Raw genomic sequence first — 25,000 nt, forward strand, 5'->3', positions numbered from 1 at the left:
TTAGGTTGTACCCAATGCCAATGATTTTATAATCATTTATGAATTTGTTCCTTGTCATCTACTGTTATTTATGGTTTAGCTAAAAATGATTTTATAGATTGAACCTATCATTTTATTTAGTTTTTAAATTAGCGCTCTTTTCCACCCTAGGCTTATACTCGAGTCAATAAGTTTTCCCAGTTTTATGTAGTAAAATTAGGTGCCTCGGCTTATATTCGGGTCGACTTATACTCGAGTATATACGGTATGTGCAAAACAGAATACTAATTTGCACCCCTTGCATTGTAACATGGTTTTGTCCAGGAGACTGAAATAAGAAACGAATTAATTTAAGATCCTAATGAATCCGGCCCATAGTGTAAAGGGCCACGAGGTTCTGTTACTCTGCACCCAATTAGGGTTCTGTTTTTTTCAGACTAAAGAAATCCAATGAATGATTAGTTGCTGTCGAATAGAGCATGTCTGTTATGTCTGCACTGTTGTAAAGTAAGCCTTGGTGTCTGCATTAATGACTAAACTACATGCACCTGAAAACTTTGTCTTTTAGCAATGCTCTGCAATGGAGAAAGATTAATACACTTAATAGTTTTGTTCTTCCATAACAATAGGGGACAGAACACTTTGTTTTATAAAGGTCTTTTGATGGTCTGTCCATCTCCACTTTTCCCAGCTCAATAGTGGTAATTGTGTGCAGTCCATTTTTGTAGCCTGCAGGTGTCGCTGCTAAATAGCAAGTAAAGCTAATCTATTGACATTCATATGTCAAAGTATGTTTAATGCTGAGCTGTATAATAATTAGGATATAACTGGATTGTTTATAGTTAAAATTAAAATGTATGATGGGCATATTTAGTTGGGAGGGAAGTTGTGTAACTAAGAAACAGTTGGAGTGACGCTTTTGCAAACTCACTTGTGCAGTGTGAGTGTGAATTGGTTGATTCGTACACAGGGGTAGAGGCAGTGATGTCACAGGCACTCAAATGCCTGCAGAATGAGCTTTTTGACCTGTGTCGGGTACCATTAGGACCCTGTCCCAAAGATGTAGGAGGAGCCTCAGCTATCTGTAATTAAAAATAAATAAATATATATATATATATATATATATATATAATATATATATATATATATAATATATATTCTAAATAAATATATAAAAAAAATTGTACAGGGCTGTTTTGGCATATTGGGGTACACAGAACAATGTGTATTTTACATTTAATGGTTATCTAAATTAAACATTGTTGAATGAGGGATCACACCGTTATAAAGTGCACATCTAACCTTCACAGTCTACTAGTATACATGAGTGTATTGTTATCATTAGTTCCTTGTGAATTGAGAGCCTGCATTCTCATGAATAGTGTGTTTTAATAATTAATTGAAAACTGCTATATACTTTTTAGTGAGTGTTTCAGCACACAAGTCCTACAATGGAAATTCTATGAAGATAGTTTGGTTAATATGTTAAATGATATACTGTATGTACATAACAATATATAATAGACATTGTGTGAAATAAAAAAACCTCAAACTATGGTAAGAGTTTTTGACTTACTATGCATGAGTGCTCTTGCTGTCTGTATTGGCTGTTATTAGCTGGTGACACTGTGGCACTCTATACAACAGGTACGGTTTGGAACTTGAAAGAGAGGATCCCACCTTGCAGCCAGGCTGAATCAATAAACGCCATATTGAGGATACTTTCAGAGGTCCTAGTTTTAGATGCTGGGCAATTCATTGTACAGATGAAAAAAGCCGAATCCCTACGACTTAGCACATCTGCCGCAGAGGCTGAAGCAGAAGAGGCAGCAGCAATCCTGGAAGAAGCTACACTGAATGAAGAAGACAGGATGATGGATGGCGCAGTTAAAGAACACCGTAGTACAGAATTCTCTGACTTGAACCCGGTAAGTAAAATAAAATTGGCATGTAAGATGCCAATATCAGGCCAGATGTAGGGCCATAACATTTCAGCAGGCCATAAAAAACGATCCCGTTTGCCATATTTCAAATCCCTGATCTGAGCGAATGTAACTGGGTGAGGTCCTCAGACTTGACATTGAATTTTACATTACGATGGCTTACTGAGACCAGATTGCTCAGATATCCATTTCTTCTCACACACCCTGATTGAGGTCTTCAAATGTCCTGGTTTTGCTCCCTACTGGGTCAGATCTGACTCCCCCACATGGGCAGATCATGCTATTCGTCCCAAATGACCTGATTTTGCATCCAAACTGACAAGACAGATGTGGTGAAATTGGTAAGAGCAGTACACTCGGACCAATATAGTTTATCCTATGGTGCTGATCAGTGCAGAGAACCCATGACCATATAGGTTGTGATCATTGCACAGTCCAGGCACCCCCAATCAGATGTTGTTAGGAGTTGGGTTTTAGTGGACTCTCACACAGCAATTTGGGACCAGTTAGGTCTCGGTGAAGTTGGCCGTTCAAATGACTGCCTCCATGGACAGATTTTTACAATGTAAATGTCTTATTTGTGCCTGCGTCCCATACCTACGTCTTTATAATAAATGTTATTTAGAAGTTTTACTAAGGCTCAAACATCTAAGTGCTACTGTTAATTAAAGTCAATGTTTGTATTTACCTATTCCTATTATTTTGCCTGATGAAAAATAGAGCTATTTTTTTTTTTTTGTTTTATAAAAAAGAATGTATTACTTTGTTTAAGGCATCAAAAGAAGAGTTTGGGCAAGCGTCCTACTTGCTGGTGGCCCAGAAATCTGCATTGGAAATGATTGTGAACATGTGCTGTAGTGATGGTTTGTATATATCTTACACGTGCCTGATATTTTTCTTTGAATCCATGAGGATTCTAGAACTGTATGCAGGAACTTACCACAGTGGTTCTTCCTGATGACCACTCATTGTATGTTTTGATCCCTATAGCACCAGGAGGTCCTTTTGTTTTAGTTGGGTGTGTAAAAGTGCTGCTTAATTCAATTGTTTATATTTTGATCTATTAAAATATAACCAGAAATATTTTATAGGGAATAAGTAACCATTGTAAATTGATGACTAGAAAAACTGAAATGTTTAAACCATCTGGTTTCCTGAAACTCCTTTACTTCCCATAGCTTGTCATCTTTAAAGTTAGTTTTGTGTAATTTTGTTTTTATTAATAGAATAGGGAGGTGTGTACAGTAGATGATACATAATACAAGACATTTGAAAACATCACAGCCCATCAAGCAGTAATAAATGATGCAAACTATTAAACACTACACTTAAGATGTAAGCTCGCATGAGCAGGGCCCTCTTCCCTCCTGTCTCCTCACCTGTTCTTCTGCTCCGTGTTTATTGCATCAGCCTGCCTGGAGTTTCTGAAGTATTGGTACTATTTGTTTATTGTTCTGTACTGTTCTACCCTGTATAGTCTACTGTTTGTACTATGTGCGGCGCTGCAGAAACCTTGTGGCGCCTAACAAATAAAGGATGATAATAATACACAACAGCCAAGAGAGAAAGATAGGAGGAAGGGTACAGAGGGTGAGGGGGAGAAAGAGAGAAAAAGGGTGTTGGGAAGGGGACTTCTCAAACTGTTACAGCTGCTTTTACGAGGGAATAAATGCCTATGCTTCAGTGTGCGCACGCACCAGCCTGTCCTCAAGTGCTTTTACATGTAGCATACAATTGCTTGATAGCTTTATGTTTACACTGAAATTTAAAGTTTTATCTAGGACATGCCCTATCCCAACTATAAATCTGTCCCCAAATTCTAAATGTAGCCTCCCCTCCAATGCAACATGGTTTTGCCAAGGTGCAAAGTTACTCCTTTTTTATTGCTTTACTTTCCTTAATGAATCGGGCCCTAAATTTCAATGTTTTTCACCCAAGCTTTTATATGACCTATAAAGTTATTTTGTTTTGTTGCTCTTGGATAGGATGCTGCGCTGCTCTGTTCATGAAAACCATTATATCTGTAGAGTAGTAGCTTTGTATCATATCCAAGGTGAACTAAACAAGTGGTTTTGATGAACGCAAAAAAGTAAAGGAAGACAGAAAAGCATAAAACAATGTATTTAGTAAAGGTTTTAGGAGGGCAAATATACACCATAAATGGAAGTCCTCTAAAGGTTAATTCTCCCTTTTAACAGATTTTTAAGGACATTGTGTTTTGAATCCATCTATTAAATTGTCCGTTATGGTGGGATGATAACTACATAAATAATATCTATGTCCTCAGATCCATCTGATGATGAATGGGAAGAACTTTCTAGCAGTGATGAGAGTGAATTGTGCATGGAAAAAGCAGTGACTGATGGAGGCGGCCAGCTGATGTCACCGCTCTGCCTGTCTGCTGAAATCCACTCTGCTCTCCTGAACCACTTCATCCCAAAAAAGGTTTAGTCCGAAATAGCATACGCTCCAGCTGTCCGATCTCTTATATTAGGGAAAGCCTTGTAGCCATGGCTGTGTGTGTGGTGCAGGATTAGGCATCACTGGGAAGGGTTGGAATCGACAGCCGTTTGTTTCATTTAAGTCTGTGCCAGCAGGTTACCCCTTCACTCATATTGTCCACATCCCATCGCTAGCAGTACAGGGATTTGGAGTCTGGCATCCTCAATGGAAGGTGCTCTTGCTCCTGCACAATCTTTCTCCCTTGCATGTACTGCTGCTGCAGCCATTCAGTCTTTTAATAATGTTTCATGTTACACAAAAGAATATTTGTGCAAATACTTGTAACTTTGATTTAAACAAAAAAAAAAGAAAAAAAACCCACCCCCCCAAATCTGCATCATATGTATACAACAGTTGTTGTTTTGCCCTTCCTGGACACATGTCCTGTCCTTTTTAAAAGGTTACTAATCTGCTTTATCAGTCGCTAAAGAGGGTCATGGATTATTTTTCTATATTTGTGCCTGAACACACTCCCCCTAACTTCCACAGATTTACACAAATACATTTATAATGTGGCACAATTTATTGAATTACAAACCATTATTCAGAACATCTGGCATCCTCAGTTAGGTTGCACTAACCCTGGGTCTACTTGGCTTGTACACAAATCCGGGCCTATGTATATTTAGCATATCTCACCGCCAAGCACACCACAATTTATATTCCATGTCATACCTTTGTTATTACAGAGTAACTATAAATTACCTATGTTACAAAGTCTTTGATATTAAGGAATGGTGAAATATGCCGCTATTGGCACTTCTTAAAATGTATTTCTCTCTTTCCCCACAAGGTGCTTGAAAAGACTCATTTCCCAAATGGTGAAGCATTACAAACCTGTAGACAGACTGCAGCGTGGAAGCCATTAATTACAAAGTAACTCTCTTCCCTATGTTCTTTTTTGCAAAAAATGTCATGTTCAATTGTACTCATGAACACGCATTTTAATCTGGCGTTACATTTATCACATTAGATGTAGATATCCTAGTGCAACTGCAATTTCTATACATCTCTACTAACATGCATGTATGACTTTATTTACAGTAAATGGCTCACCTATGTGCTTTAGGTGGTATGAAAATTATGTGCCCAGTACAAACACTCTATCCTTCTAGTTACACTAGAAGAAAGTTATACTTAACCATTTGTTGGGTGGAATCGCTGGGCTTTAGATGGCCTGGATCTGGATGTCCAGAGTGCTTTGACAGTGGATTGTGGGGCCAGTGATAGTGGATAAATAAGGAGCTAGATTAGATGATGAAAATAATAATTACTAATAATACACTAAAAGTATAATTCAATAATAGTGAAAGAATAGTAATAGAATAGTTAGCGAGCATTAGGTATACAATGAGTAAAAGGTGACTGATAGTGTAAGAGATGGATGATTATAAATTAATATGGGTTAGGTGGGATAAGCTATTGCTTAGAGTGAGTGTTTTAGGTAACAAGTAATTGTTTTCGAGGGGGTAAATGAACAGCATTTTCATTCTTGTGTATAAAAAAAAAAAAGCATTGAAGACATAAAAACATTTTAAGTGTTGTGCACTCTTCTTCATCATCTTACTCCTTAATATCACCCCCCAAGTCTGCTCTCTCTGCTTCATTATACTCGGGCACATACGCCCAATCCCTTCTCCATGCCATTACCCCCATTCATTACAATCGATATCCTGCCCCTTCCTCACTCTTTTAGCATTAGAATCCTAATTAACCCCTTTATCTTCATTAACCCCTGCATTAATTATTATTAATCCATCCTTTGTACACCATTAGCAGTCATCCTATCATTAGCCCTCTCCATCATTAACTGATCAGTTCACCTCTGAGTATTTCCATGCCAGTATAGATCCTGAGACCTCTTGACTGGAGAGGAATTGGTCTGTGATCAGTTCCTCTCTAAGCTGGTATAAATTTGACGCTCCAGCATACCTCAACATGTGTATGGTATTCTTGGGCTTCTATTAAATGCCGGTGTCTGTGATCACAGTGGGCTTGTTACATAGCTTTCTGCTACTGCATACACTGAGCTTTCTCTCACATCCTTGGGGGACACCGGGAACATTGGGGTATAGAGTAGGCGAACTGACACTTTAACTTTAGTTAAACTAAGCTCTAGCTCCTCCCCCTCTATACCCCACCTCCTGTTAGAGCCCAGTCTCATTTAAGTGCCTGGCGAACGGGCTGTGCACTGGGCTGCTTAGCAGCCAATCTTGGTTTATTTTCACTTTTTTTATTTTCTGCGTTATCAGATACTTGTGTCTCCGTGGGTCTGACAGCCGGTGGCTCTCTGAGCCGCTTAGCCGGCTGTCAGGCAGAGGTCCCGCTGCCGGCTGTTATGAGAGGTGTCAGGGTAGGCACGCTTCCCCTTCCTCTCTACGACCACTGGCTTTACAACTCTCCCGTGGCTGCTGCTGCCAGGGAGGGTTGTTTTACAGTGGGGATGGCTCTGGTGTAGCGCACAGCATGGACGGCTGTGCGCTGTCTGCAGGGGGGGAGTGGAGGTGCCTCCTTCTGCCTGCTCCCTCTTCCCAATTTTGAGCCTTCCTTGGAGCTGGGCACAGTCACCGCAGGCTGTGTCTGTCCTCTGTGCGGATAGCATGCTTCCTGCACACACTGCGTCTGGAGGGTTGGCAGCAGGTAACTGAAACCCTCTCTCAGTATAGTGCTGAGAGGTGGGGGTAGAAAACACAGTGGTTCCCTGAGCTGGCTGCTTTTTACTAACAGCAGTCATTTTTCAAAGAAAAGTTTCTATTTTCGCTCAGGGAACGGGGTCAGGCTAGGGTCACCGACTTAGTGAGCCATGCTAGGCTCTGGATTGGTTGAGGAGGTTGTCAGAGTTAGACGATAGCCAATCCAGTGCTGGGCCCTGGGGGGAGTGGTTTCCTCTAATGCACTTCCTCCGTGGTGGCAGCCATTTTATAGCTCCAGGTTCTCCCCTTTTCTTTCCTGTAAGGTAAAGGGTGGGGGGGGGGAGGTGTTGGTTGTTTCAAAAGTTTGTCTTTTACACTTGGGAGCTTATTGGCTGTATTACAGGCTCACTTTCTGTGCAAGTTTTTGTGCTGCTTATTATCTGTATTGTGTTTATTACACTGTGCTGTGTTTGTTTTGTCCCATCTGTTAACATGTCAGAGAGGGAAAAATCCATGTGTGGTTGGGCTGGTGTTACATCTATGCTGAGTTTCACCTGTGCTGTCTGTCACGCTAAGTTACCGTCTGGGCAGTCAGGCGCGCAGGCTCTGTGCATAACATGTCGGCCCACGGAGAGCACACCGTGTGAAACAGTGGCTGCTTGTTCACATACAGAGGAACCTGCCTGGGCTCGGTCTCTCCTTAATATGGTGGCTCAACTTGCTCAGATGGTACATTCTCAAGGGGCTCCATCTTCAGATTCAGCTTCCTCTGTTGTGACATGAGTTCGCAAACTCAGGGTTTGACTGTTTCTGCCCCGGTGGAGTCTGTAGAACCAGCCTTGGTACACAGGGTCTTGCATCCTCTGTACAGGGTTTGGTTGCGGTTTCCTCCTCTTTAGAGAGGATGATGAAATCGGCTGCACCGTCTTCTTCACGTAAGCGTAAGAGAGCGGCGGCACCTCTTCAGGAAAATGAGTCAGATTCTGACTGTGGTTCCCAGGAAGAGGGTGAGTTACCATTTGGATTCTGACATAGATGCTCCTTCGGTGGTGGAGGAGGTTCATACTGATCATCAGAGTGTGGAGGAATTAATTCAGGCTGTGCGTCAGGTACTTTATATTCCTGAGGAAGAAGTTCCTGACGCTGCTGAGCCTTCTCTTTTTGTAAGGTGTGAGAAGAAGGCTTTTTCCTTTCTGGCCCCTTCCCAATTGGAAGATTTGTTGTCAGAACCTTGGGCTTCCCCAGACAGTAAGTTCCAGGTATCTCGGCGACTGCAGTCATGCTATCCCTTTGCCCCTGAAGTTCTCTCTAAATGGGAGACTCTTCCTCGAGTGGATGCGGCTGTGGCAAGGTTAGTCAAGGTAACTACTATTCCTCTTCCTAACCAGGCCACTCTTAAGGATGGTACAGACCGGAAGGTTGAGATCGTCCTTAAGTCCATTTTTCTGGCAGCAGGTGCTTCTTTGAGGCCTGCATTGGCATCAGCATGGGTTAACAAAGTGGTAGAACGCTGGTCAAAACAGCTGTCTGAAGGTTTGTTGGCAGGCAGACCGTCCTCTGAATTTGCTCCACTAATGGAAGCAGTTCAGAGGGCAACATATTATTTAGGTGAAGCTGCTATGGATGAGGGACTGATTGGGGCACGTATTTCTGCTTCTGCAGTTTCAGCTCATCGTACTCTCTGGCTTAAGTCCTAGGAGGCTGATGTAGAGTCTAAAAAGGCTCTGAAGTCCATTCCCTTTTCTGGAGGTGTTTGTTTGGATCACAGCTTGACTCCATTATCCGTTAAGCAACAGGGGGTAAGAGCACTTTCCTTCCTGTCAATGCACCCAAGCAGAGGATGTCCAGATTTCGGGCCTTTCGCTCCGCAGGAAGATTTTGTGGACAGTATTCCTCGGGACAATCTTCTAGAGGTCAGTCATCAGCTCCTAGAGGCAGTGAGGGCTTTAGGCCTGGTTTGCTCGATGTCCTGCAGCAAAGCCGGCAGAGAAACAGTCCGCATGACGGGTATTTTGCTCCTCCGCTGTCGTCAGTGGTATTGGCCCGTCTCCTTTTGTTCAGAGATCGGTGGTTTCAGTCTACCACCGATGTCTGGATTCAGGGGTGGTGAACCAGGGTTAGAAGATCGAGCTGATCGGTCTTCATTCCAGATGGTTCTTTTCCACGGGGCTTCCTGATTGTCCAAGAAAATGATTGGCGTTAGAAGAAGCGATTCGCTCTCTTCTTTCGTGATTATTCCAGTCCCTCACTCTCAAAAAGTTTCGGGGTTTTATTCCAACCTTTTTCTTCTGCCAAAACCAGATGGATCTTTCAGACCGATTCTCAGTCTGAAAGATTTGAACACACAGGTCAGAGTGCCCAGCTTCAAGATGGAGTCGTTACGCTTGGTCATTCTCGGCATGGAACAAGGAGAATTTATGGTGGCTCTAGACATCAAGGATGCATATCTCCAGGTGCCTATTTGGAAGGGTCATCAGTCCCTTTTGAGGTCTGCAGGTCGATCAGAGCACTTCCAGTTTCAGGCTCTTCCCTTTGGTCTGGCCATAGCCCCCATGTATCTTCACCAAGATCATGGCGGTCATGGCTGCTTTGCTAAGGTCCAAGGGAATTACAATCATTCCTTATCTGGATGATCTTCTTTTAAAGGCAGATTCTTCAGAGAGGCTTCAGTCGCATATTCAGTTTCTAATACAGATTCTGGAGTCTCACGGTTGGATTATCAATTTCAAGAAATCAAAGTTGATCCCATCCCAGCGTATGGTGTTTTTGGGTCTGTTATTTGACACCCGGCTGTGACAGGTGTTCTTTCCTCAGGACAAAATTCTAGCCTTGCAGAAGATGGTGAAATTCCTGTTGGTGACAAGGAGACCTTCGGTTCATTTTGCCACGAGACTTCTAGGCAAGATAGTATCGTCATTCGAGGCGATTCAGTTCGCTCAGTTTCATGCACGGCAGCTCCAGTTGGAACTTCTGTCGCAATGGAACAAATCCCATCAGAATCCACAGACGCGTCAGTCGCTGCTTTTGCTTTTACACAAGCAGAATCTCACCAGGGGATGTATTTTCTCAATTTGGAATTGTACTCTGTTACCAACGGATGCCAGCCTTCGAGGTTGGGGGGATGTCTGTCTTCGCGCTCGGTTTCAGGGGCTTTGGACTCCAAGCTTCCTATAAATGTCTTAGAACTGCGAGCAGTATTTCATGCTCTTATGAGTGTGCAACACTTGCTGCAGGGAAAGCCAGTGAAAATCCAATCGGACAATGTCACAGCAGTGGCATAGCTCAACCATTAGAGTGGCACCAAGTGTCTCTTGGCCATGCGGGAGACTCACAAGATTTTTCAGTGGGCTGAGGCTCACGTTACAGCGCTCATGACCATCTTTATTCCCGGAATAGAAAATTGGGAAGCAGATTTCTTAAGCAGGCAGACTGCACCCGGGAGAATGGTACCTCCATCCAGAGGTGTTCCAACTGTTAGTGGAATGATGGGGTCAGCCGGACGTAGACATGATGGCATCTCGGTTGAATCACCATGTTCCTCTCTACTGCTCCCGCGCAAGAGATCCCAGGGCAGTTGCGGTAGACGCCATGTCTGTCCCTTGGACGTACCGCTTAATGTACCCTTTTCCTCCGGTAGCCATGCTTCCACGAGTACTGAAAAAGGAGGAGAGAGGGTGTTCCAGTTCTTCTAGTGGCGCCAGATTGGCCGCGCAGGGCGTGGTACACCAACGTGATCTTCATGGCAGGAGATCGGTCATGACGGTTGCCGATACGCCCAGATCTGTTTACTCAGTGTCCCTTTCGGCATCTAGGTTTGCAACGTCTGGCTTTAACGGCATGGCTATTGAAGCCAGGATCCTAAGGGATAAGGGTTTTTCCAACCGGGTGGTGCAGACCATGGTCCGTGCTCAAAAAACAGCTTCGGCAAAAATATATCATCGTGTATGGAAAACATATATTGGCTGGTGTGAAAAGAAGGGATATCCTACGTCTTCTTTTCGTCTGGTCAGGTTACTGAGGTTCTTGCAGGACGGCTTGGATGCAAGTTTGCGTCTTAGTTCTCTTAAGGGTCAGGTGCCAACTCTTTCGATCTTTTAAAGAAAACTTGCTGTCATACCTGATGTGCAAACTTTCATTCAAGGTGCAAACTTTCATTCAAGGTGTTCTCCATGTACAACCTCCTTATGTTCCGGTTCCGCCATGGGATTTGAATTTAGTGTTGAGGGCTTTACAGCATCCACCGTTTGAACCCTTGAATACTGTGGATTTCTAACTTGGAAAACAGTTTTTGTTTTGGCCATTTCTACGGCACGCAGAGTTTCAGAGCTTGCTGCCTTGTCAAGTCTCCTGTTTGTTTTTTCATAAGGATAGGGCAGTTCTTCGAACCAAGCCCTCTTTCCTTCCTAAGGTTGCATCTCGATTTCATCTAAATCAGGACATTGTCATTCCTGCTCTTATTGATTCCTCGTCTTCGGATAACGATGAATCTATTCATTATCTTGATGTAGTTCGTGCATTGCGAGTCTATGTTGAAAGGTCACAGAAATTGTGCAAGACTGAGGATCTTTTGATTCTCTATGATGCTCACAAAAGAGGCTGGCCAGCTTTTAATGTGACCATTGCTAGGTGGATTACGGATGTTATCTGTAAGGCTAATAGTGGGGTCGGGGAGCCTGTCCCAGATAATCTCCGGGCGCATTCTACAAGGTCTGTAAGTGCTTCCTGGGCGGCCCGCCATGGTGTCTCCAGTGAACAGCTATGTAAAGCGGCCACTTGGTTGTCTGTACACACTTTCACAAAGTTTTACAAATTTAATGTGTTTGCATCCAGGGATGCAAGTTTTGGGAGAAAGGTGCTTTGTGCTGTTTCTTCTGAGCGTTCCCTCCCATGATACAGCTTTGGGATGTCCCCAATGTTCCTGGGTGTCCCCCAAGGATGTGAGAGAAAATGGGATTTTTATACTTGCGTAAAATCCGTTTCTCTTAATCCATTGTGGGACACTGGGCGCCCACCCTTAACGCTCTGGTTTCTCCTTCTGTTTGACATGTTGTATGGTTAAGAGAATGTTGTATTGTTAAGTTTACACTCTGTAAACATAGACTGGGCTCTAACAGTGTAATGTGGAGGCAGATTTATAGTTGGCGTAGGGCATGTCCTAGATCAAATTTAAATCTCCATGTACAAATAAAGTATGTGTAATTGAAAAAACAGCCAGTAATTAACTTAAATAATAAACTAATTTGCACCCCTTGCTAAGTAACTTTAGTGATATATAACCAGTGATAAAGAACTTGTTCCTGTTTTTGTTTCAGGATGTACAGTGTCCAGCACAGAGCTCTGACCTGTCTACATAACATCATATCTATGCTGGACATGGAAAGCTTGGGAGGAAAATCTGCATTACAGGAGCTTTCTCAGCACCTTTCAGAATTAGTCTTCACTGAAACAGGTATGAATTTAATATACATCTATTATATTAAGCTGTTATTGTGATTCAAGCTGGGTTTCCAGTCTGTCTTTATTATTCAGTAAGTTCATGTAATCCACTTATGTTACCTAGCATAGATAACCTTATTAATCTGTGTATCGATTGGGTAAGGGCATATTAACTTTACGGTCTAGAGTCCAAGCGATGGAAGAAGGCAGAATACTTACAGGACTTCTAGATAGTGCATTCTGAACAAACCATCTTTGAAGCGTCAGTAGGAGCAAATTAGCAACACACTGGTTTCAAAATACACCTTTTAGAGGACAAGGTAACTTCGAAAGAGACCTTGTAGTACCATTCAGATGTATGAATTCAGAACAAGATATTGGGTTTTGGTTTTTTTCACGTTGTCTGTCATCTATAATTCAATCATTTCATATGTTGTTTTTGGCAAAATAAAAAAAGAGATTGTGCACAGGGAAAACCTAAAAGACACTTTCTCTTCTCCTGGGATCAAAATATTATATCTTTAGTTATCATAAACTCTGGACATGTTTACTTGTATAAAGAATCCCTAATAAACATACTTATAAATGTAACTTGTATTCTAGATTTACTAGTCCTTTAACAGGCACTGTTCATGGAAATAGTTCTGGGCTCTTTCCTGCATTTGATGTGTACCTTTTACTTCTAACAGGAACATTAAACAATTCAGAGTAACACTAAGATAAACATTTCAAGGTCACATCACAATGAGCAGCTGTTTTGTGGCTTTTGAATCTCAAGCTCTTCCAAGACGCTGTTTGTGTTGTATAACTAAATTTAGCCAAGGAGCATAAGCAGCTGAAATTGTGAAACGTGGACACATTTGGTTATACTGCAGCCATCAAAACTCACCTTGGTGTTTCTGTAAGCCAATACAATGTATCTTAGACTTGCCACGGATGTAAATAACATATATTCTTTTTCACCAACTATGACAGGATGGACCGCCTATGCCACCCTGTCTGTTGCTGCTGGGAACCGGCTGGGCTTACTTTGCCATCGTTCCCTTTTGTTATCCCAAATGCGCCCTCTAACAGCAGTGGGAGGGGCTTCCAAATGCTGCCACCACTGGACTCCTTACCGGCATCTAGTACCGGGTTTCTTCTGGGTAACTGATACTGCTAGTATTCCCTGTTATTGGCGTATCTGGGCTGATACTCCTGACCTCTTACTATGGATCAGGGGTGCTGTGGATGGATCCCCCTGGCCTATCACACTGACCAGAGCTGCAGGGTAGCAGGCAGAACGGTGGTACTGGAAAAGCTGGGTCCAACCTCAGAAACAGCCAGAGAACAGATTAGATTTAGGGTCTAATCTGCAGGTCACAGCAATACAACAATATTGAAGTTGTTTTCAAGCAGGTCTTTGAAGCAAGTGATGTTTATTTGCTCTCACATTGGTTGAAGGTACCAGTGATCAGGTCAGATGATGCAAGAAAAACATTTCAGTGTACAAGACAGTGCTTTTTATATTGATTTGGACACAGGCTATTTTTAGAATCAGGATGCAATCTGTTTACACAAACATGGATTTACATGCATTGCAAAGTGAACAATATTTACACTTATCTATGAAATTCTAGTGATGTTGTGATGTCCTGCATCTGGTTATTAGATGCAGAGAATCTAGGAGCAAGTCTTAATTAAAAGTTTCGGCCATCAATGTTAGACCTTCACACATCAACAGATCTAATTAGCATGGGGCCCCTCTTCAGACAGTCCAGAATACACCTTCCCAAAGAAAGGTACAAGCCAATTTCACACATCACAACACACAAAAGACTTCCATCCACAAAGGCTTATTGTATCAGATATATACCTCAACACATAATACATCTCCTCTAGCACGGTTAAACAAGAAACAGATTTCTTCTTCTCAGAAATTAAAGATTTCCCTTACCAAAATATACAAAAATAAGTGCATGTGCAATTGTATAAATAAGGGCCCTGTGCTATTTCCTTTATCTAACTAAATTTATACCAGAAGTTATTTATCAGTGATCCAGTCACACCACCCTAGTAAGTGTTTGTGCTATAATAAAATAAAGATAAATGGGGGTTTGAAGGAAGCTTATATTAGGTTTAACCTAATATTTCAATAATTGGTGGTAGGTTTTTATTACAAATAATAGTTATTTATCCCGATGGCCATAATACACAATGGGCTCAGCAATAATTGCACACGAGTTAAACCACGCACACGATAGACATAAAATGATGTAACATACTGGTATTTCCATATGCTGTGATATTGGGCAGCTACGCAGGAAGTGATTTAGTTACTTGACTCCAGTGCCGAACTCCTGGATCTCCTCCATGTATGCTACCAAACTGAACCGTGATGTAGTCACTCCTCTCTTGTGCCGAGTGGAAGGGTAGCAGCAGGCGTCACCAGCCTTAATGTAGCGGTCATGAATAAATATGAAAAGCATATAATTGCTGAATTAAAAGCTCTACCTTTACAGAGACTTAAATAATACATGCCCCTATTATAACCAATGTATTTCTTGATTGAATAGATACCGATTCTAGTCACACAGGTCAGAGGAGCCTATATACTTAAGTTGTTGTACCAGCATCTCTCACCACCTTTCCATCCCTGATGTCGGCAAAGCTGAATTTTCTACCTGTTCTTGCAGCTTGAATTGCCTTTGATTTGGGCACTCCCTCACCTAGGATCTTGAATGAAAAGCACTGTTCTATTTTATTTCTATTTATTTATTTTTTACCATCAAATACTGTATTCATATGTAATTTATTTACCACTAAGGTACCATAATATAATTTCAAAACATGGTTACCCTGTGCCACTTTGATCACTTAGAATATCGCATCATTTAAGAAACACAAATTACTTCCGTTTTTTTATTGCTTTCAAGGAATGAATATAAGGATAAAGGAAGAACTTCTTTTTACACAATCTATGAAAGGATGAAATTATTGTTTCTTAGAAATATTTCTGCCTCTTTCGAAAAATTGTTGTCATTGTTTTAATTAGCCTTTCATCCAGACCGCTATTATTGCCTTGCATGTCCGTGAATTACTTGTAGATAATTTCTGTGAACGTAGTCTTGCCAGCTTGCACAGTGAAAATCCATCCGTTCTAGAAGTTATAAATTATGATTTCAGTGACTTTAGCCTTTTAGTAGAATTACTTCTAAATTAAGTAAAAGTATTATGTTTGTGTTTCTATATTATTAGCCACTTAAAATTAAACTACCATTCCATGTTTGTTACATATTCTTTTACTAAAAACTTAATAAAAAACCTTTTAAGTAATAAAAAAAAAAATTTAAACTACCATTTAGGAATTATCCATTAGCTAGGTGTGATACTATTGAACAATTAAGACTTTGTCCAAGGGTAGCTGTGTGTAATGCAACAGCATGGTTTCTCTTTGCAGCTTATTATAATTGATCACGTAGAATATGAAATAGTTTAGGAAATTAAATTCATTTTTTATTGCTTTCAAGACCTGTATATAATAACGGAAGATGGAATTAAATAACTAATAATTTCTACTGCATTCTAGTTTTATTAATACTTAAGAAATACGGCTTTATACTTGAAAAAGCTTTACATGTCTGTTAAAATATTCTCAATATTGCTTTTATGTAGTATAAAAACCAGAAACTATAGGCATTTAACAAATTAAGCCAGTGTTTATGCTAGCTTTGCAATTGCTGTAATTAATCAGAAGTGGAAATGGTTATTGTGTTTAAGTTTACATTCATAATATTCGTAATACCATCTATGACTTTAAGTAGTGTTTGCAGTCTAAACCTGTCTGCCTGCAAATTGAGAGTTCATTTAATTTATTTTAAAAGGCATACATTTGTAATCTGATCCAATTGATATTAGTTTGTGGTAGAAACCTATCCAATTAGTTAGCTTTTAAATTATGAACTTTAATACATGCTAGATGCATTTAATTGTTGCAATTTTGTGTCCTTTACCCAATAGTCTATTAATGTTAATTGTTTTTTATAATGTGAGGATTGATTAATAAGACACTCTCATTCTGAGGTTGTAGGAGAACTATTTGTCATTTCATTCCATCTCCTTGGTTTTATTTTGTTGTGTGTAACGTCTAACAATTACTGTGGTGTTTTATATATTGTCCTTTTAGCAATGAATTAACTGGTAATGTTGTTTAATTTTATTGGATGATTTGTTGAGAACAATAACTTGTCAACAGTGTTACTTGTATTGTCTTTACATCTCTTACAAGACTTCTGTGTGCAGGTCTGTGATTCTCTGTGCAGTGTTTGAATCCCCTATCTTTGGATTTGTAACCATATGGCTCCCCAGCTTATAACAAATCCCATTGGCCATTATCTTTTCATATGGTTTTCAGTAATACTATATACTGGACTTTGAATATGTCAGTCAGTGATGAATATACCTGTGCTCCAGAATAGAGATCTGGAAATCCAGCACTGTTTGGGGTCCCTGAGGACTGGGTTTAGAAAACACTGCTATATGGCATAGGGTTTGCCAGATCATCCATTTAATAAAAGACACACATGACTTACAGAATCTGTGACTGGCTGGCTGGGACAAGCTGAGCTATAGATTTGAACTAATCCATTAAACTTGTTCCAAACAACCAGCCACCAAACCTCTGCTAAGTTATGTGGGAACTCTTAAAACTATATTTTAATTTTTGTATTTGTCTAAAATGTGATGAGTTAAAATATTCTTCGAACAGGTCTTTTCTGAGTTTCTATGATGGTGCTAGTAAGTAAGCTGGCAAAGCTCACCATTAACTACATTTCCATTATTTAATGCATCTTCCCCATAAAGCATTAATCTCCTGCAGAGCTTTCCCTTCTAACTGAGGATTAATTATCCTCTTGCACTAAAATATTTGAGTGTGTCCTCAGTGTTCTTGCCAGAACATTTTGACAACCGGGTGGCATTAAGAAGTAGCCAGGTGGGAGCAGTGTAATACTTTGCAGTGATATTGAAAAATGTTGCCAACACCTGCCAGGACTGGTCAGACTGGTGGTCAGTGGTCTAACACACACTGCTGGCTATAGTGCCTGCTCTAAAAGGAGAAACAATGGTTTATTCTATTATAATAAGACTCTGTTGGGTTCCTTCTCTCTTCTTATCTTCTTCTTGTGGCTGCTCCCTGGGTGATCCGCACAGCAACATTCTGTGCGGGGTGGGGGGGGGGGGGGGGATTGTGCTGATCCAGGCTGTCACATAGTAGTTGTAGTGGTTTTTTTTTTTTTTGTTTTTTGTTTTTTTTTTATTATATTTTTAAATCTCTTTTGGGCGGAGAGGCATGGGATGGCAGAGGGCCAGAACAGTTGATGTCACGGGCCTTATAAGGCTCGCCTGATGGACGTTCCCCAACCCTGCTTTAAATGGGTGGCTTAGCAACAATAATATGGAAGCAAACTAATGGTGAAACATTAGCATCACTACATCCTTTGATGTTGAACTTTGGTTATTTGCTTGCCTTATAGTTTTCTATTTATGGATTGTCTGCTAGCTACCATGGATAAACTTATAGGCGTTCTCCACTTGAAATAAAATAACTATTGTCTGTGGGCAGCATATTGTAATGTAGTATTGTTGATGTGTAAGAAGCCACAGTGCTCTGCAGCACTGGACAGTGGGGGGAAAAGGGCATAATGTAAATGCAGACATTAAGAGTAGGAAGGGTCCAACTTACAATCTAATAGAACTTTCCTCCATCTGTCTCTGTTGTCCAGGGAAAGTCGATTGGATCTTCAGGTGCTGATGGTTGTCTGTCACTGCTGCTGGTGTGTGGAAGCAAGCAAGGGTAGACCCATGTTATGTGATTTGATATTCCATCTTTCTGTTTGTGGCTTAAACTATATTAATTTTACAAGCCATGAACAGTGCATTCGGATGTCAAATTGTAGTTTGATCATTAAGTAAAATTGTCTGGAGTGTGAGGTGACCGTACTAAATGCTTCACAATTGACTGCTGCATTCACTGTTTAGAAAGGTATATCCACATTTGGAAACCCAGTTGTGCTTCCAAAAACAGTGTGAGAGGCCCCATAGCCCAGGAATCTTTCAATAGAGATGAAAAGACTACATTCAGCTCTTTGTCCTGTGCTTTGTAAGTATAAGGGGTTTCAGGTTCACTGTTTACAATGGCTCATGTTTGCTCCATTATTCTTGAGCAGCCATATAACATGTAGTTATTCAAATATACACTATATGGACAGAAGTATTCGGACGCTTGAACATTACACCAAGAGGGACTGTAATAACTTTGTATTAAACTAAATATACTTTAATATGGAGTTGGTCCCCCTTTTGCAGCGAGAACAGCTTCCACTCTTCTTGGAAGGCTTTCCAGAGGATTTTGGAGTGTTTCTGTGGGAATTTGTGCCCATTCATTCTGTAGAGCATTTATGAGGTCAGGCACTGATGTAGGATGAGAGCCTGGCTTACAAACTATGTTCCAGTTCATCTCAAAGGTGTTCGATGGGGTTGAGGTCAGGGGTCTGTGCGCGCCAGTCAAGTTTTCACGCCAAACTCATCAAACCATGTCTTTGTAGTCCTTGCCTTGTGCACTGGAGCACAGTCATGTTGGAATAGAAAAAGGCCTTCCCCAAATTGTTGTCATAAAGCATAGCATTGTCCAAAATGACTTTGTATGCTGAAGCATTAAGATTGCTCTTCACTGGAGATAAGGGCCCTAGACCAAACCCCGAAAAACAGCCCCATACCATTATCCCTCCTCCACCAAATTTCACAGTTGGCATAATACAGTCAGGCAGGTAACGTTCTTCCGGCATCTGCCAAACCCAGACTCGCCCTTCTGACCGAGAAGCTCCACAGAATACGTTTCCACTGCTCCACAGTCCAGTGTTGGTGTGCTTTAAACCACTCCATGCTTGGTATTGGTCTTGGTGCTTCTTGCATGCAGCTGCTTGGCCATGGAAACCCATCCCATTAAGCGTCCATTAAGTTTTCGTGCTTACATTAATGCCAGTGGAAGTTTGGAACTCTTCAGCTATGGAATCAGCAGAGCGTTGGCAACTTTTACGCAGCATGCGCCTTAGCAGTCGTTGACCCCGCTCTGTGATTTTATGTGGTCTTCAGCCTTTGTGGCTGAGTTGCTACCGTTCTTAAACGCTTCCACTTTCTAATAAAAACACTTAGTTGACTGTGGAATATTCAGCAGGGATGAAATTTCACGAACTGTCTTATTGCAAAGGTAGCATCCTATCACAGTACCACCTTGAAGTCACTGAGCTCTTCAGAATGACTCATTTTGTATCACAAATGTTTGCAAATGGCTAGGTGCTTGATTTTATACACCTCTGACAACGAGTCTGATTGAACACCTCAATTCAATAATTAACAGGTGTGGTTAAATACTTTTGTCCATATAGGGTATATTTGTTGTGTGTCCTGTTTTAGATCAGATGCATTTCTGTCATCTTGGCTTCCTCATTTTAATCTGTTGTGTATATAACATAAATTGGCTGCTTTCAGAATTTTGAACAACAAATCCCATCATAATCAACATCTCCTCCTAACTCTCTAATCTTTCTAGCCTTTCCAGTGTTAAGTTGAAGAGTTTCTTTCCACCCACCTTTTTGGATTAATGTTTCAAAAATGATAGTATACAAAACAAAAAGACAGTTGTCAGCACTTGTCCTTTATACTGCATATCTTTGTTTGTCTAGCAATATGAAAACATGAGGTATTAGTTCATATTTTGATCAAAAGATTTAACCTGTATCCCAGCGTCAAGGGCACCGCATTATATGCAGGTCCTACACTGACCTATATGCTTTAAACACCATTAAAGCAGTTAAAATCAGATGCACTCACCTCCCAGGTATAGGGGTTTACATCTAGCAAAGGCTGGCTTGTGAGCCTCACCCAAATGTGCCTTAAATAGGCTTCATGGACAGCTGCTATGACAAAAAGTCAATATTTTGAAACAAAACCAAAGAAAAACAAGCCCGCGCTCGGGGGCTTACCGAGCGCGGGCTTATTACCAAGCAGCTGGTAACATATATAATGTGGGATATACCGAGCGCAGGCTTGTTTTTCTTTGCTTTTGTTTCAAAAATGATAGTAACTCACTTCATTGGGACCAGAGAAGAACAAAGTTATATTCCAGATCTTTGGAGTTCGTAAATTCTCCCAGTGTTTGCGTGGATTTTTTTTTTTTTTTTACTCCCACAGTCCAAAAAACATAATGCTACTTTAATGGGCTGCTGACTAAAATGGACCTAATTTTGTGTGTTTTAAACTGTAAGTTCCAATTCGGCAGGGACTGATGTTAATGATTAATTATTCTCAGCACAGTACTGCATGAACTTTTGGTGCTAAATATACAAACAATAATTAAATTTTGCACCTGCAGTTTGCAAGGGGTTCAGAAGTGTTTGCAAACTTTTTGATACTTCTGTTTATTTTCCTACTTGACCTCATGTGATCATTGCATGTCTTTTATAGTCATAACCTCGTGTTATGTCTGGTTTACTCAAATGTCTGTTTTGCCCATTAGATGTCCCAAGACGGGATGAATTTCTAGAAGCAGTGAGCAGTGCTGTGCGAGCATTACTACAGACTATGGCATCTAAAGGAATACCACAGGTATGTATCTAAAACAAAATAAACTAACATAAAAACATTTTCATGTAAGTTTCTAAATTGACACCATGTAGAGACTTGTAGTCAGACTCTGTTCTTGCAAATGAAAACCTATCTAAAAAAAAGTTTGAAATAACATTCACTTTTTTCAAATCTGAATTTTCATTCAATATAACTATCTATGAAACTTTAATCAATAGGGTTAATGTTTGTTGTTTCTGGATTCCTGCTGCCTTTACCCCTCCTCCCCTCACATCAGTTATGTTTTTTTAAACTTCTGTCCTTTTAGGTAGTAAAAGGAAAAGTACTGAGTCATGTTAAGGATTTCTGCTTCTTTTTACAGTGTATGACCCCAGAACAGGTCATGGGCTTTTGTGAGGCTTGTGTCAGCAGCAACAACACCAGTACAAGGGTGAATGCAGTCAGTATTATTGGCATCACAGGCAGTGTATTAGCAAAAAGTGACAACACAGCAGAGAAACTGAAGGTATATGTATTCATAGTATGAACTCCTTTATATATCATTACTAATGCTACTCTTCATTGTCTTTAAAGGAATGATCAATTAAAATATTGTTTAAGCAGTGCTGGTTTTAGACCAAATGAGACTCTGGGTGGAAAATCATTTGGAGCCCAACGCATGATGTTATTGTCAGTCCTGGTCCATACTTCACTAGACCCTTTTTACATGATATTTTTTCCCCTGTATAAAATGAATTTAATAGCGACAATATGCTGCCCTATTTCCAGCACTAATATTCATTGTAGATTGGATCTAATATTGGTTAATAATTCAGCATCCATTGGATTCAGTTTACACCTGATTATATGTTGCCATGCTTTCTTCATCCAGGTAACATCACATGATTTCCTTTTGCTCTTTCTCATTCAACACACAGCAGTCGGTGAGCACTATCAGCTGGGTACATAGACACAAATAGCAGACACTTTGTGCCATCTCTTAAACATGGGTATTGCCAAGTGTACTCCTGTTACTTAATGCCAGCCCTGTGCTTGGGAGATGCTTAAACCATATTACTTAGTAAATGTTACAATTTCTTTGATTTACTAATAATTTAGCTGCTGTTCCATTGGAGTCTGTGTGACTCATTCAATCATTTGCAAAGTTACCGTTTATGCTAATAGATGCAAATATGTAGACAAACTACAGTTTTTGAGTAGCATAATTTATTATAATATTTTTTTTTCTTTGATTTCTGAAAAATAAAGTAAACATTTTAATCCTATTTTTATTAATATTCCCCCTTCAAATTGGGACTATGCAAGTTGTAGTGTACAAATTAATTTTTCACATTGTCCAATATGATCTTAATTGTGTGATCTATTTGAGGAGGACAATTATAATTTTTCCAAAAGTTTGTAAGTTTCTATCTTTTTAGCCTATGGTTTCATAATGCTAATTTAGTTTTAATTTGTTTTGTTTTGGTTTTTTTTACTTACCCTGCTCACTTCCTGTCCCTCTTTCAGCTGATAGGAAATGTCCTCCTTGGAATTGCAGCTAATGATTCCTCTCTGGTAGTCTCTGGGGGTGCGCTGGACGCCCTCTTTGATGTGTTTGCTGATGGTGAAGAAGCAGAAAAGGCTGCAGTGGAGATTAATCTGCTCCAAGCCCTTAAGAAAGTCCAACCAGCTTTCAAATCAAAGGTACGGGCGCTGTTTGTTTGGTACACACAGATTTACAGTCTACAACTGATGTGATGTTGATAAATGTGTGCTCTGTTGTTGTGTACCTTGCTACAACCTGGTTTATCTCAGAGTGATCCATATTCTGTATGCCTTATGCAGTTTAAGGAGGCAGTAACTTTATGCATGGCTCTTTTCAGGAGAATATGGCTTTCCTTAACTCCGTTTTAATGAGAAATGTATGTAATATAAGGATCCCTGTTTAGTTCTCAGAAACATCTGTTGGTATACAGTACTGGCACTCGCACCATGTATAGGTTATCAATATTCCTCTGTGCAGGGATTTTGGCTGGAAACTGATTGGAGAAGCAGAAGATCATACTATTCTGGGAGAACAATTTGAAGTGGAGTCTTCTTTTAAATCACAAGTAATCTTATATGGATTCAGACCCAGGAAACTGGAAACTATCTGTTACCATTTCGGTGTCTAAGGCTAGAACATATACAAAGTTGTTTTTTCCCCAGGATTTGGAGACCTCTGTATCGTTGATATTCTTATGCATATTTATGAAACCTGGCTGGTCTGTATGACCTAGAGTCTAAAAATACATTTCACCTAAAGTCTTTAATAAATGTGAGCGTGTTAATATATTGGGTAATAACCTGAGATGAACGTTTTTTAGAGAGGGGAGATCCATGCTAGCTTGGTGATAGATGTCTGATGTTTGTACTTCATTTCTGGGGTTGTACCATTACAATAAATTACTCTGGAGTGGTGACATAAGGGATTAGGGTGTCCTGATTTGTATGTATTTTTAACGTAACATTCTGTTTGTCTCTAACACCATTATTTCTGCCTCTTCCTCTTGAAGGCATTCAAATACTGGGACCTGATGATAATTTAACACTTTCCATTTAGCAAGTGACTGTGTTGAATAGATTTTGACTCTCGGCGCTACACATTCTTAATGTTTGTAGGCTAATTGGTGGATGCCTGGTTGAAGGCCTATGACTTAGATGTAGCCCCTTTATGATTTTTGTATGGATTCCAGCAATTTTCAGAGCCAGTAATTTAATCAAGCACTGATTACCTGTTTGCAAACAGCACTGGGGGTACTTAAATAGACGGTCATACAAAACAAAATCAAGTAACAGTATAAGGATAGTTTAGCTAGCAGTGTATTTTTAATTGAATACAGTTTCTTCAATGTTAGTTTTGGAGGTCCCAGCATTCAAGCATGTTTCCACAGCATGAAGATTCTTTATAGTAGTTCGTTATTTAACAATTACATGGTCACAGACTCAGTCCTTGCACACCAGAAAAGGAGAAATGTCTGTAAAACTTGGTGTAAAAGCACAGAGCAAATATGTGACAAACCTGCATTACATGAATGTCTTTATTCCAAGAAGATAACCGTGTATGAGTGTGTTTTACTATATGAAACTATCCAAGACTGTATTGCACTAATTGTGGCCTTATCTGTGTGGAGTTTGCATGTTCTCCCTGTGTTTGCGTGGATTTCCTCCAGGTGCTCCGGTTTCCTCCCACACTCCAAAAACATACTGGTAGGTTAATTGGCTGCTATCAAATTGACCCTAGTCTCTGTATGTGTGTCTGTCTGTGTGTCTGTCTGTGTGTCTGTCTGTGTGTCTGTGTGTCTGTCTGTGTGTCTGTCTGTGTGTGTGTGTGTGTGTATGTTAGGGAATTTAGACTGAGCTCCAATGGGACAGGGACTGATGTGAGTGAGTTCTCTGTACAGCGCTGCAAAATTAGCTGATGATGATGTTTTATGATTAGTTAGAGATTGTACACAGGGGCAACAGTGTCTGTTAAAAGCATAATCAAAACCTTTTCCTTTATCCTCTATTTGAACATAGCGTTTGACCCATGTTCTCAAAACCCTCTCTGCACCATAGTGTTTTATGCACTTGATAAATGCCCTATTGAAAACCATTATACTGAGCATTGCCACTTGTGAAGATCGCAGACCATGTCTAAATTTACACAAATCGATCACTTGTCAAGAAGTGTGTGTACAGGTCCATTCACTTGCATTCATCTTTTGACTATCAATATTATTACATTTTTTAATACCATGGGTGAGACTCAAATCAGCGTGATGTCTCCGGAACAGTCCACAGAGACGCAACTCACAGATGTTTAGGCTGATTCCTTACTGCAATGGCCGGAAATGTGCTCAGCCAGACTTAGAGGTGACGTTC

The 25,000-nt window shown here is 40.3% G+C and overlaps 1 protein-coding gene across 1 annotated transcript in view; it reads left to right on the forward strand.

Moving 5' to 3' along the window:
- The window catches only part of HEATR3 (HEAT repeat containing 3), a 33,416-nt gene that overhangs the window by 7,292 nt on the left and 1,124 nt on the right, over positions 1–25,000 (forward strand). Inside the window, exons 7-14 of the mRNA XM_075188848.1 lie at positions 1,627–1,907; positions 2,695–2,785; positions 4,210–4,367; positions 5,218–5,300; positions 12,370–12,506; positions 21,048–21,136; positions 21,477–21,620; positions 22,622–22,798. Of these exons, the coding sequence (XP_075044949.1) occupies positions 1,627–1,907; positions 2,695–2,785; positions 4,210–4,367; positions 5,218–5,300; positions 12,370–12,506; positions 21,048–21,136; positions 21,477–21,620; positions 22,622–22,798 (1,160 nt within the window). The remainder of the gene's footprint in view (positions 1–1,626; positions 1,908–2,694; positions 2,786–4,209; positions 4,368–5,217; positions 5,301–12,369; positions 12,507–21,047; positions 21,137–21,476; positions 21,621–22,621; positions 22,799–25,000) is intronic.

This window comes from Mixophyes fleayi, chromosome 10, assembly GCF_038048845.1.
Source record: "Mixophyes fleayi isolate aMixFle1 chromosome 10, aMixFle1.hap1, whole genome shotgun sequence".
Lineage (NCBI taxonomy): Eukaryota > Metazoa > Chordata > Amphibia > Anura > Limnodynastidae > Mixophyes > Mixophyes fleayi.